Below are 15,045 nucleotides of genomic sequence, written 5' to 3'. Positions count from 1 at the left end.
TCACATACCTAAAATAAAGTAGTGCTCAGTCCAGAGAGCAATTCCTTTCATTAACAAAAGCTCCCTAAAACATCAAATGGACTCCCGGTCTCTCCTAATGAGACCAAGAGAGTAAATATGCCTCATTTCTATCGTGCCAACGATAAAACAGAACAGATGTAAAATACCAGCAGAGAGAATCACTAAAATAGTTTTATGATATGAGAGACGGCACTCAGCAGGTGCTCTTGGAGATGTGTACAGGAAGCCGCAGGGGGGACGACTTCGGGGAGCCCAGAAACACGTCATCGGTCGATCTGGGTTAATAAGGGAAGCAATTGGATTTGTGAGGCCCAAATCTAACTAAACTCAGCGGAGAAGCAGTATTTACAGGAAATAGAAACCATTTCAGCATCATGCCTAAAGCTACCTATAATGGGATAAATCACTTGTTAAATCACTCCAGATCTGCAGTTTCTTGTTGTTCAATAGACTCTGAACTGTTTCTTCAATAGAATTAACACTGAAAGTCTCAGCAAGGATCCCATCAAAGCTGTCAAGTTACACAATACCACCAGTCTATAACTCTGACAGGGTCTGTACATGAATGCCTTCATTAGTTTCACACTGAATGAACAGAAAGACAGAGCAATTTATACTGAAATGTCAGCGTGTCCCATAGGACATTTGTGTGTTTTTTGGATAGCCATCATCGCTGGTGCTGGTTGCGTCCGCTGAGTGGTGTACTCAACTGAGCTCTCAGCGTCGCTTTACATGTGTTTGCTCATCTTGGATCATAACATCTTCCCTATGAATAAATGCATGAAGCTTTTCACACCACCGAGGCTCTGGGCACAGTCTGAGATCTGAAATGCATAAACTCAGCCTGGAATTTAGCCTTTTATCACTGAGTGTGTAGTATAGAGGGAAGGAAATGTCTCTGATGCAATGGGGCTAGTAGTGAGGATGACAAATTTACAATTTACATACATAAAAAAGTAGAAGTACTTTCATCAAGGATTTTTTTATTTATTTATTGCGTTTGCATGATGCATTCTTTTGGGACTTCATGATATTTGTGTGAACGTGTTTGGCTCCAGTTATAGATATTCATCCTATGTGTAATAGAATTCATCCTATGTGTAAACCTCGCAAAAAAAGCTCATTCTGATTCTGATTCTGATTTATAACAAACAAATCATAGTATGTGTTGTAGTTATAATGAAAATGAGATGAGAAATGAGAAGCCAGGAAAAATGGTGATATCTGGTGGTTTCAAATGCTGTAAATGTTTCAGTAACTAACTAACTAACTACTAAATAAATAAATATTCCTAACATTTCAGGGCTCGCAAAATCGCTAGCCTGACGTCCCGGGCCTATTGTGTTTTTCAGTCGGCAGAGTCCCATGATCCTTCAGAAATCTTTCTAATATGCTGATTTATTATCAGTGTTGAAACTGTTGTGCTGCTTCATATTTTTTTGGAACCTGTGTTACTTTTTTCTTTGATTCTTTGATTAATAAAAAGTTTAAAAGAACAGCATTTATTCAAAATAGAAATATTTTCTAATAATAGAAGTCTTTACTACCAATTTTATCCATTTAACACATCTTTTCTGAATTAAGTTGAACTTTCTTTAAACTTGTTTAAAGTAGGCGTTCTTTAAAAAAGAAAGAAAAAAAATTCTGACCCCAAACTTTTGAATAGTTTATATTGTTACACAAAATCTCCATTTTGACTAAACACTGTTCTTTTTTAACTTTTTATTTTTAAAAAATATCACAGGTCCCAAAAAATACAGTATAAAAAATAAAATAATAAAGCAGTACAACTGTTTCCAACATTGATTAAAAATCTGCATATTAAAATGACTAAAGGATCATGTGACTCTGAAAATACTGCTTTGCTTCACAGGAATTAATTCAATTTTAAAGTATATTAAAATAGAAAACATTTATTTTAAATTGCAATAATATTTCACAATATTATTTTGTTATTTTATCAAATAGATACAGCCTCGATGAGCATAAGAAACTTCTTTAAACAACTTTATTGCTCCAAACTTTTGAACTGCAGTGTATTGTACAGTAAAAATGTTTTCTCAGGTAACCTAAAATGTACATCATTTAGTTACATCAAGGGTCAAATCAAATATAAATAGCACATTAAAGTTAAAAGTTGCACACTTTTTTGTGTGTGTGCTGTACAGGTCTGGTATAAAGAATGCTTTTGCTCAGGTGCCCGAAATGTCCGCCCAATAGAGAAGTTTTGCTCAGCAAGAAAAAAAAATTAGAGGGAACATTGCTCCCATGGGTCCTTAAATTTGATACAACTAAACTGAAGAGTTTTTAAGGCCTTATACCATTTAACGTATTTAAAACTGTCTATGAAATAATTTTTCAAATTGCCTTAAATAGATTTTTAAGAATTCTGCAGATACCTTGTAAATAGTAAAATAAAACTCTTTCCTTGATATTCGTTGATATGTGTATTGAAAATGTTTTTGATTGACATTTATGATCTTTATTTTATTTGGGCTAGTTAAATTAATTTTCGGGCTACCAAAATCTGAAGAGTACCTGCCCGAAGGTCTACCAGGGATTTAGAGATTTTGCGAGCTCTGCATTCAAATAGGTTATTTTATGTTTAAGACAGTATTAACATGTTTATTATATTTTAAGGCAATAAGACCATGCTTTTTACAAAACAAGGCACTGAATTCCAGATTACACTGGGGCTTTAGAAAAATAATGACCAAAAATGCCATAAACGTCCTGGAACTTTTGGAAAGCTATCTATCTATCTATCTATCTATCTATCTATCTATCTATCTATCTATCTATCTATCTATCTATCTATCTATCTATCTATCTATCTATCTATCTATCTATCTATCTATCTATCTATCTATCTATTTCCTCCCATTGATGGTGATAATAATAGATGAATCTCGCTCTCCATAAATCTTTCTTCCCTCAGGAAATCCATCTCATGAACACTTGAAAACAATTGTGTAACACACTATTTAAACACTTATTTATCTAACACACATACTTAGTTTATCTGTGTTTTTGTTCTGTCACTGTCATTCTGTTGCACTGTGGAAGCTTCTGTCATGAAAACCAATTCATCCTATGTGTAAACCTGGCAAAAAAAGCTCATTCTGAATTATAACAAACAAGTCCACAGGTGAGGACAACATAGATCATTTCTTTATCCATTTCTAGGTCATTTCTATATATTTAACAAATAATAAGTCAGGAACATTGGCATTAAACATATTTAGTAGAGATGTGTAATGTACAGACTAATGATGCATTTCTACTGCTTGTTTGTGCATTCAGGTTTCTGTTTTTTACATTTATAATTTATTTATAATTAATTCAACATCACGAAAAAGGTAAATGTAAACCATTTTAATTAAAACTTATTGTTGACCTCTAAATGGTTGTTCTTTCTCTTTTAACTTGTGTGAGCTTTTATTTCTGAGACATCCATCCGCAAATACGGCAGACTTTTATTTTATCTTTGAAGTGTCGTAAATTTGGAGTGACGCGTTCCTTTACGGCACGGGCTCTCACCGCACCGTCTGGGAGTAGTCGTGCATCCTTGAATCAATACGAATTTGTACTCCAGTGAAGGTAAGTTTTGCGTGAAATGATCTCATATAGTGTATTACAACAGTCAAGAGCAAACGCGAAAAATTGAAGCTCGCGGAAATTGACTGAGATCAGTTAATTCTCGTGTAATGAGAGGAAGCATGTGCGCTGCTGCTAACTTATTGAATGTATCAGCTGATTTTACGCGCTCAATCCTTCCGCGCTGCTCTTTATCAGTCAGACTCTGTTGTTGACACAGTGTCAGCGATTTTCGTAGAGTAATAACACATTCCTTTTACAAATGTAAAAAAAAAAAAAGTGAAAGGGAGAGGGAAGGGTTCTTGTGAGTGAGTTAGCGTTAGCGGTGAGACATTCCATCATGGCCGCTCGTAAAATCTTGGAGGATATCGTAGAGATGCTACTGTACAGTGGCCACACTGATCGTAAGAGTGAGCACCCGAGGTCCTGTTCATTCCAAGTGCTATATTTCGTTCTAACCAATTTATTCGTTATATCGAATTTATTCAGTAACATTCTTTTTGGAACGTATTTCGAATTATTCTCGTTTCGTCAGTCAAAAGATTAAGTTACTCGCTGACCAATGAGAACAACGCTTTAGGTCATGTGTCCGGAAGCGGCTTTACAGAAGGGAGAATAGAAGTATATTTATCAAATATAATATATAGAAATGTTCTTAAGTGGTGCCTTATTTTATACTGCTAATTATGTACATCTTTTTTTTTAAGGCAATGGCTAAGTTCCATGCACCTGTGATCCAGGACAACCCATCAGGATGGGGTCCTTGTGCTGTTCCTGAGAAGTTTAAAGACATGCCCTACCAGCCTTTCAGTAAGGGAGACCGACTGGGAAAGGTGAATTCTGTTTAATATTCCCTGACCAATTCTATTACTTTGTTAGTGTCTAAAAAGTGGACGATCATAATTGAATTTCGTTTAATTTTTCCCCCAAAAAAGTTAATTGCCATTATTTTTGTACACAGGTAGCAGACTGGACTGGAGCAACATACCAGGATAAGAGATACACAAGTGAGCGTTTGCACATTTATTTTTATTTATGTTCTCCCAACAGCACTTGCAAAATGACCTTTCTTTTTTGCTAAAGTCACTTATCAGTCAGAATGGTTGTTCTCTGTTCTGTTTAGATAAATACTCATCTCAGTTTGGAGGCGGCAGTCAGTATGCTTATTTCCATGAGGAGGATGAGACCAGCTTCCAGTTGGTGGATACTGCCAAGACTCAGAAGACCGCCTATCAGAGGAACCGTATGCGGTTCGCTCAGGTGGGTTTCTGAACATTTACATTCTTGCTCTCTTACTACAACCTCTCTCTTAACTTCCATGCTCTCTCATTTCTAAGTCTTTATCATATTTTGTGCTTCTGTTTTACAGAGGAATCTTCGGAGAGACAAAGATCGCAGGAACCTGACTCAGTTCAACATGCAGACCCTGCCTAAGAGCGCCAAGCAGAAGGAAAGGTGAGTTCCGGTTACCCAGTAGGAAAAAAAAACAAAACACTAAAACATTTAGTTGTGACCTGTCAACATGCACTCACCCTTATCTTTCTCGGAATAGGGACCGTATGCGCTTGCAGAAGAAATTCCAGAAGCAATTTGGAGTTCGGCAGAAGTGGGATCAGAAGTCGCAGGTATGAAGTTCATCCGTTTCATCTCTTTTCATCTTTCCTTTGATCTCCAGCACCACAGCATTTCACCTCCACTGTAATTTTCTTATCTCAGTATTTGGCCCGGATATAACTATTTGAAAATCTGAAATCGGAGGATGCAAAAAATCTAAATTGAGAAAATCGCCTTTAAAGTTCTCCAAATTAAGTTCTTAGCAATGCATATTACTAATCAAAAATTAAGTTTTGATATTTACAGTAGGAAATTTACTAAATATCTTAAATATTTAATGTCCTAATGATTTTTGGCATAAAAGAAAAAATTTTTGACCCATACCGTTTATTTTTGGCTATTGCTACAAATATACCCCAGCGACTTAAGACTGGTTTTGTGGTCCAGGGTCACATATAAGATTTTAGTCATATTGCCCACCTCTAGTTTTATTATTGAGTTTCAGTATCAACTGGGTACAAAACTCTCAGTGCTTTTAACTTTCCTGCACCTTCCTTGGCTAAATATGATTCTACATTCATTTGGACTCTTCTCCTGTGACCTCAGGCCCAGCTCAAGCCCAGGGACTCCTCTGTGGAGGTGCGCAGTGACTGGGAGGTGAAGGAGGAGATGGACTTCCCCAGACTCATGAAAATGAGATACATGGATGTGGCTGACCCGGCTGACATGTAAGCACTCTGACGTTACTCATGTCAATGACAGATAATTTTGTACGAGCGTCTTGCTCTCGAGGGAGTTCTTCATTGACCTTTCTTTTTCTCAGTGAGTGCTGTGGAGCTCTTGAGTACTACGAAAAGGCTTTCGATCGCGTCACCACACGCAATGAAAAACCACTCAAGAGCATCAAGAGGATCTTCCACACCGTTACCACCACTGATGACCCTGTGATCCGCAAGGTACTCCAAAGCACACTCACACACGATCACTTCATTTGTCACTGCTTGTGCCTGACAATCTTATATATGTCTTTATTTCTGTTGTAAGTGGCAATGCTAATTTATTTTGTTCTGAAAATGATATCCACAGTTGGCAAAAACCCAGGGCAATGTGTTTGCCACTGATGCCATCCTGGCAACTCTGATGTGCTGCACACGCTCCGTGAACTCCTGGGATATCATCGTTCAGCGTGTGGGAAACAAGCTCTTTTTTGACAAGAGAGACAACTCTGATTTTGGTAAGCATGTGCTTCAGATAAGTGCGCTTCATTTCGATGGATGTCAAAGTCTGTAGAGTCTTAATGCTGGCCATATTCTGATTTAACTCAAGAGTGCTTGCATTTTCACTTGCCTTAATATGAAGGGCTCAGAAAGTATTGCCCAGAGTTAGTGTGAAGGGGGTCGCACACAAGACGAGAAGCACTGTCGCATTGTGCCACATCTTTAAAATTGAAACGCATTGTTTTCTGTGAGTGTATGAACACTGGCTGCGTCAACAAATCAGGCTGTTCAAAATCTTGCAATGCCACCCACGTAGTTTTCCATTGAAGTACATTATTTTTATCCTAGATTGTTGTTAATGTACATAATGAATTCACCCTAGTCTGGACGGTGGTGTAATGTGCATCTTTCAGCAAAATATTTATATATCTGTGGCTTGAATAAAGTCTATGTGGTTCATATAGAGAGATATAATAATATAGTTTGTACTTTCTCTTTCCTTTTGTTCTGTTTTTTCAAACATTGAATGTCAAACTCACTGACACCATTTTGTTCATTCTTGAAATTAATTTCAGCCTGTTTGTAGATTAAATTTACTGTTTTGGACTGCATTTATTTACATTCATTTATTCATTACTAGTTTTTGAGCACTCTATTTGCAGATTCAACGGATTTCTAAATATGGCACCAAAGTAAAGGCATCAAGCTGGTTAACATAGATGAGGTTTTGCCAAATTTGCAAGTTTTTATTTTTTTATTTTTTATATATATATATATATATATATATATATATATATATATATATATATATCTTGGCACTATCAGTCATTATAGATGTTGAATTTAAGAAATCAATAAATGTGATCTTCATGTTTATGAAATATAACTGTCATGGTGTTACGGTACATCAATCTGCAATGAGAGCAATGAATTATAGAACTTATAGGCTTATTTCATTAGATATATTTAAAAAAAAATTACAAGGATTTATTAACTCTAACCTTAAAACATATTTCTCAATGTTGACTTCAAAATGTTGCAAAAATGTACAATATTTTTAGCAACATTTATGCATTTAATTTTTTATTTTTTTAGTTGGGTCATTGAAAATTACTGTGATTACTGGTAAAAAAAAAAAAAGTCAACCGCTGATAAATGATTTGTTGTTGTTGCATAAAACAATATCTGTGCATGTGTAAAGTTTTAAAGCTTAAACTTTTTCTCCCTTGTAGATCTGCTTACTGTGAGTGAGACCGCGAATGAGCCACCTCAGGACGAGGGCAGTTCCCTCAACTCCCCCCGAAACCTGGCCATGGAGGCCACCTACATCAACCACAACTTCAGCCAGCAGTGCCTCAGAATGGTACGCTTGTGTTTTCCACAGTAAAGCAGCCATTAAATGATTCATGAACGATCCATATTCTATTTGACAAAGATATTTGTGTGAATGTTTTTTTTTTGTTGCTTTGGTGTCAGGGAGGAGAGAGGTACAAGTTCCCCAATACTAACCCATTTGTTGAGGAGGACACGGAGAAGAGTGAGGTGGCATCTGTTGCCTACAGGTTTGTGCTGAGCTTTATAAATAGATAACATTTACCATGAGATTTCTTCAAATTTTGTTTTTCTTTACTACTTTTTTTTTCTCCATATGTGGCTTTAATTTTTTTTATTTGAGCCTAAAATTCTGATATATGCTGTTTGAACATCTTAAGAATTGTTGGAAACTTTTCCTTCGTCAAAGCAGAGACCAGGAGACTTTGGGATAAGTTACTCTTTATTGAGAACTCGCTGAGCGTCGCTGTAGTCATCCAAGTCTGACTCAAACAGTATACATTGTAGTTTATTTACATTTCGAGGGGGAGGGATACATGGAGGCGGAGACAATCTAAACAAAGCATGTAAATTAAATACATGTCAGCTCCTTTCTTGATCTCATCAGCATAACAGTGCCATTCAAATGCATAGGTGCTAATGCAATCAGCCTGACAGTATCGCCCATACCTTCACCTTAATTTGGGACAATGACACTGTTCAGGAGGTGCATAAAGACAAAAGGTTAATGTCAGACACCTGGATTGCTTGACTTAATCTTCTTTGAATACCATCTATGCCTCAAATGATAAATTCAGTCTACTAAACTTTCTCAGTTTATATACTATTGTATTGGAACCTAAATTAAACATTTAATAAATTTGTAATACAACAGAATGATGATGCATATTATAAGGGATTATATATTTACATATTTTATAAGGGATTACTAATTGCTATCAAAGTATGTCAAATTCAAAATAATGACCTTATCTGACCGATTCTCAGGTACCGGAGGTGGAAGCTCGGGGATGACATTGACCTCATTGTGCGCTGTGAGCATGATGGAGTGATGACCGGTGCAAGCGGAGAAGTCTCTTTCATCAATGTCAAGACCCTGAATGAGTGGGACTCCAGAGTAAGACACAGAAAGAGAGCTGGATAATTGAATTTGGCCGTTTCAGAGATACGGGTGATGTAATTCTGTGTTCTTTACAGTACTGCAATGGAGTGGACTGGAGACAGAAACTGGATTCCCAGAGAGGAGCGGTTCTGGCCACAGAGCTGAAGAACAACAGTTATAAATTGGCCCGTTGGACCTGCTGTGCCATTCTTGCGGGATCTGAGTACCTCAAATTAGGGTTAGTAGCATATAACCATTTCTAAATGATGTTGATTTTTTTCAAGTCAGTTCCTATCTGATTTCTCACTGCACATCCTTCTTTCTTTAGGTACGTCTCCCGTTATCATGTCAAGGACTCATCTAGGCATGTCGTCTTGGGCACACAGCAGTTCAAGCCCAACGAGTTTGCCAGCCAAATTAACCTGAGCATGGAGAATGCCTGGGGCATCCTGCGCTGCGTGATCGACATCTGTCGCAAGCTGGAGGAGGGCAAATACCTCATCCTTAAAGACCCTAATAAGGCAAGAAGGAAGCTGTACTGGGTTTCTAAAAAAAAAAAAAAAAAAAAAAAATCTAATTTATAATTAATAAAAAAAAATAATAATAATTCTAGCTTCTCTATTCTTTTTCTACTCTTTCTTGTTATTTATTATATAAAAAAAACCTTGCTACGTGTACTGCATTAGGCTAACTGAGACTTGCGATAGCACTTGCATATCTTTGCTCTTTTGTTGATTTTGAATGCTTCCATTAGATATATTTCCATCCAAAGATTTGAATTTAACTTATGTGCAAAACTGGAATATCGCATAAAACATTGGCGAATAAAGTTTCCATCCAACGAGTCAAAGAGAACAAAATCGTCACTTCCTGATAAACTGGCACTAAATATCTCTTAAGAAAACTAGAAGCCACTGAATATAATCATTTTCATATATAATAAATTACATGCGCCTCAGAGCGAGCAGACGTAACACAATAAATGCAGTCATTGCTGTCGGAGGTGGATGTCTGCTGTTTGGGAATGCAGTCATGTAAGACCGTAATTATACAGAGATACTTTGATGACAGACTTTCCTAAGGCATTTCAGAATGACAAAAACAACATATAGATGCTGTGAACGAGATCGGTTCGCTGGTTAGTCAAGTTATCCCGTCTCATAGCACAAACTCACATGACTTTTTCGATGAGCATGGAGGAATTTATTCAGTAAATGTTTCCATAGTTTATGCGCATTTTTTCTTACCGCATAAAAAGTTGATCCTACTCAATTGTGTGTAAAAATAAGGTCGCATTTTTTAAAATTTATGCGCATCTTGGTATTTCCAGCCAATGTTTTTTTTTTATTGTTTTTTTTATGCGATATTCCAAAATGGTGGATGGAAACATAGCTATTGTCCTCATTTGTAAGTCACTTTGGATAAAAGCGTCTGCTAAATGACTAAATGTAAATGTTTCAAGGCTGTTGCATTGCAGAATTGAGATATTTGATATACATTTAGCTCCAAATGTAGTGAGTAATGTTCTGTTGTTTATATTTAAAACCCATCTAAACATTATTTATTACGAACACACCTGAGTAGAAATGAAATGCACCTCGTGGTGTTGGTGGTGTTAATTTTAGTTGCAATACTGTGCCAGTAGGAATCACCTTGGCAGCTTCAAAGTATTTTTCTGCAATCAAGATTATTATTAATGCATAACACTTTTTTTTGTCTGTGTGTCCCTAACAGCAAGTAATTAGGGTGTACAGCCTGCCTGATGGAACTTTCAGCTCGGATGAAGATGAAGAGGAGGAGGATGAGGATGAGGAAGAAGATGAAGAGGGTGAGGATAATGGATTGTTTCTCACTTTAGTGCCTTTTTCCATAATTTAGTTTTTTTCTGTTTACTACGGAAGAGGATTAGGGCCAAGCAATAATAAAAAAAATAAAACCACCTCGAGATGAGTCATTAAACTTCGAGAATAAAAAGTCGTTATGTTTTGAGAAAAAAACTTGTTATATTGTGAGGGGAAAAAAAGTTGAAATAAATTGTTGAGAATAAAATCATTAAATTACGAGATAAAAGCAAGGTCTCTTTAAGGGTATTCTATAGTGCTTGATAAAAGTCGTTAAATTTCGAGAACGTCAAAATAAAATGTTGAGAATAAACTTGTAAAAAGTTGAGAAAAACACACTGGTGTCATGTTCATTTCATCTCGTTGGGCGTTATTCAGCGTCTGCAGTGGCGGAGGATGGAGAGTAATGGACTGCGGAGTAGTGTATGATACGATCGACTGGGTTCGAGTCCGTCTTTTGCCAAACTCTCTTTTCTTCCTTTTCTCATCACATATCTCATCTGAAAAGTGGAAATCAATTGCTTAACGAGTGTTTAATAATAATGTATTAATTAGGTAGGTTTAGTGTTACTACAGTAAATCCACTGTAAATATTAATTTGTGGATTGAAAAGAATTCTAACTGCATTGTCACAGTGTTTCTCCTGTTTTCCGCCTCAGTGTTGTTGAGAATGGCAGCGCGGTTTCGAGTTTAAATCACCGCAGAGTCTGTGGTTTGTATCAGAGAGCTCTGCTCCAAACTCAAACGCTTCTCACAGCGCTGTGCAGTGGTCGAGACCTGCGAGTAAACGCATTTGTTCTGAGCTCGTGCTGCGTGCGCTGTCTTTAGGCAGAGCTAATAACGATCCGTGCAGCGCACTTCACACAAGTAGCGCTCTTCCGCTTTCGTTGTGCTAAAGTAATGACAGCACACATGAGTTATCAAATTGTTGTCAACTGCATGATTTGTACATTTTGATTGGCAGGCCACATATAACAGCCTACATTTCAATAGACAAGCTGTGGGCCATTTGAAATTCATCCACTGGCCGTATTTGGCCCGTGGCCGGACTTTGGACACCCCGTCATAGATGCTATTTACAGTGAAAATACTATTTACACTAAGTGAACACAGCAGCATTTTAGATATGTGCTATTTACACTAAGTGAAAATAGCCATTCTGTTTACGTTGTGTAAAAGTAGCAGATCTTTGCAATAAGTGCAAATAGTAGCTTATTAAATGCTATTTATGCTTATAAATAGTGGCAGATACTATTTACACCTCAGCATTGTTTTACATTAACAGGATGCAATAATAATAATGATTTTATTTATTGAAATTATTAAATAGATGCTGCCTTATTGGTACAACAAAGCCCTTCCTATAGCCTGCCTACCCCTAATTAATACATTATTATTAAACACTCGTTAAGCAATTGAGTTCCACTTTTCCAATGTGATATGTGATGAGAAAAGAAGAAAAGCGAGTTTGCTAAAAGACGGACTCGAACCCAGTCGACCGTATCATACAATACTCCCCAGTGCATTATTCTCCAACCTTTGCCACTGCAGACACGCTACGTAACCCTTGTCCAACGAGATGAAATGAACATGACACCAGTGTGTTTTTCTTGCAGATTAACGACTTTTTCTCGTAATTTAAAGTTTATTCTCAGCATTTTATTTTCGACTTTTTTCTTGAAACATAACGACCATATTCTTGAAATTTAATGATTTTTATCAATATTTAATCTCAACTTTTTTCTTGAAGTTTAATGACTTTCATCTCGAGATGGTTTTATTTTTTATTGCTTGGCCCTAATAGTCTTCCGTAGGTTACCTCTGTTTCTGATGCACTTTTAATTTCCCCCAACAGATGAAGACAATTAAGGCGTCATTAACTACCACAGCTGCTGGTATTGTTTCATTGCTGTCAGAGCTGAATAAAGATAACGGATTATTCATTCACTGTGGTGATGTGTCTGTTTAATGAGCTCATTTAGGTTTGACTGCCTTCTCTGTTTTATATATTAGGTTCTGAAGCTTGAGGGCAATATAAATGGCCCTTTTAAGATCTCATGTTGATAAATCTCAGTATTTAATCTCAAATGTTAAAATATTGTGTTAGAAATCCTATTACCATTCCCAGGGATCAAACATGAGGAAATGTGTATGTGTAAGTGTCTTTAAAATGCATAATGAGTTCTCGCCTAGGCTGCATTTATTTGATCAAACACAAACATTATGGAATATTACAATTTAAAATAACTTTCCTATTTGAATATATTTGTGTAATTTATTCCTGATTACAAAGCTGAATTTTCAGCATCATTACTCCAGTCTTCAATGTGACATGAACATCATTCTAATTTGATGATGCTTAATAAACATTACTTAGTATTGGATGTGCTGCTTAAACCTGTAAAGTCTGTGATCCTGGACCACAAAACCAGTCTTTGGTACCGTAGGTATATTTGTAGCAATCAAAAATGCATTATATGGGTCAAAATGATAGATTTTTCTTTTATGCCAAAAATCATTAGGATATTAATTAAGATCATGTTCCATGAAGATGATCTGTAATTTTTTCAGAACTCGAAAAACTGACCCTTATGAGTGGTTTTGTGGTCCAGGGTCACATATTAGTTTAAAGACTGCATGAAATCAAAATTTACAATATTTATTTTGTTAGTGCACATTGTTAGTCTTAAAGGGAACAATTAATCTGTGCTAGTTAATCCTGAAAAAAAAAAAAAGATTGTTTTTGTAATCTTTAATAAAAATCGGATAATTTGCTTTTGCTCTGGAATGGCACTCCTTCTCTGATGACGTCAGTTTGATGGCTTGGGCAGAATTTGCTTTTTTTTTTTTTTTTTTACCTAACGGTTGGAGGGGTGTGTTTAAGGATATTCTGCCCAAGCCGTCAAACTGACATCATCAGAGAGGGAGTGCCATTCCAGAGCGGAAGTAAATGTTCAGATTTGAAAGATTACAAAACAAACAAATTTTTTTCACATAAAGACTAGCAATGTGCGCTAATAAAGTCAATTTGGATTTAATGTGGACTTTAAACAAAAATACAATTTGTTAAAGTGGAACACTTTACTGAACTTCTAGGCAATGTAAAAACAAAACAAACATTTTGTATAGCCTATATCTTGTTGTTGAATGTCATACTTGATATATCAGGCTTTTGAGGCTTATATAGGAGATTATAGAGCACACACACAAGGAGGAAAAACACCATTTTTTTTTCACAATTATTGTGGGGGTTTGGGGGTGTGAAGACAGTGTTTAATGTTCAGTGGCAAGACATGCTGAATGTTTTCAGTTTGTTTTGGGGTCCAAGTCCCAGATGAAGTTCAGTGGTCTTTCTTTTAAAATCTCGTCAAACATTTCATTTTGTGCCACAGTGAATGTGTTCTTCCAATCTCCAACTGTGCCTGCAACAGCAAACCAATTATAACAACAGAATAAATGAAGGACACGACCTGTCTACACATTCCAAGATTGTAATCTTTGATCACATTTTATGCTACGTCATGTTTGAAGGCGTGAACTTTACATATTTCACATACTTTTGAAAATCCAGCATTTAATTGATCCTGATAAGCGCTCATGTCACAACTGTAAACACGACAGCTTTCTTCTTTCATGAGGGGGTTTGGCATCACGTTTCCAGGCGGAACATTACGTTTTTGCCATATGGGTCATTTCTGTGATTCAGTGCCTGTTTGACATTATAACACTCAAAAAAAGAAACACATTTTTTTTAAATCAATTCTTGTGTAATCATGACAGGCAGCTGTAAAACAATTGAAAAATAATTGTGGTAGCCTATATAAATATATGGTATGTACAACCTATAAGGTATATAAATTCAAGCAATTATATTACCCAAATTAAATGAGAAGGAGGACCAAAAATGTCTTTTAGGAACAGATGAACAATAATTTTAAATAGGCCTATTTATGAATGTGTCAAATTTTAAAAAGTTTAAATACACCACTTCTTCAGCTTAAACATCAACTGCTGTCACTACCACTATGTACAGTAAATGTGTCCAGCCAGTTAGGTTTTCTGACTTAACAGGGTGGACCTAAAATGAGCCATTACACTAATGCTAACACAGAATGTCTGTCAAATAAAGAATTGAATGGTTTTAAAAAATGTTACTTTTACAAATAAGAATTTCTGTTTACTTTTTTACATATTCCCCTTAACAGGGTGGACATGTTGAAGTTGACCACATCAGATTGGAAAGATAAAATAAATAAAAATAGACAATTAACAAAACAGAGGCTCTCACTCACCTTCCCCAGTTGTTTTCCTTCAAAGAAATGATGTCAGCTGTTTGAAAAGATGTCATTTCTTTTTTCCAACTTTCATTTAAAGGGCCAGT

General features: G+C 36.1%; 1 protein-coding gene across 1 annotated transcript; it reads left to right on the top strand.

Annotated features, from left to right (window-relative positions):
* Positions 1 to 3,518: 3,518 nt before the first annotated feature.
* On the top strand, positions 3,519 to 14,148 carry LOC306857410 (eukaryotic translation initiation factor 3 subunit D-like). The gene is made up of 16 exons (XM_079397343.1): positions 3,519 to 3,621; positions 4,326 to 4,451; positions 4,580 to 4,625; positions 4,742 to 4,878; positions 4,988 to 5,073; positions 5,171 to 5,243; positions 5,779 to 5,900; positions 5,996 to 6,128; positions 6,259 to 6,406; positions 7,622 to 7,752; positions 7,866 to 7,951; positions 8,709 to 8,838; positions 8,919 to 9,061; positions 9,152 to 9,344; positions 10,558 to 10,651; positions 12,520 to 14,148. Exons 2-16 carry the CDS (start codon positions 4,329 to 4,331, stop codon positions 12,531 to 12,533), a joined length of 1,659 nt encoding a protein of 552 aa, XP_079253469.1. The 5' UTR covers positions 3,519 to 3,621; positions 4,326 to 4,328; the 3' UTR covers positions 12,534 to 14,148.
* The last annotated feature ends 897 nt before the right edge of the window (positions 14,149 to 15,045 follow it).

The sequence above is a fragment of the Barbus barbus genome (genome assembly GCF_936440315.1).
Source record: "Barbus barbus genome assembly, chromosome: 3".
Classification (NCBI taxonomy): Eukaryota; Metazoa; Chordata; class Actinopteri; order Cypriniformes; family Cyprinidae; genus Barbus; species Barbus barbus.
The sequence above is the reverse complement of the archived record's forward strand: the minus strand, read 5'-3'. Positions and strand labels throughout refer to the sequence as shown.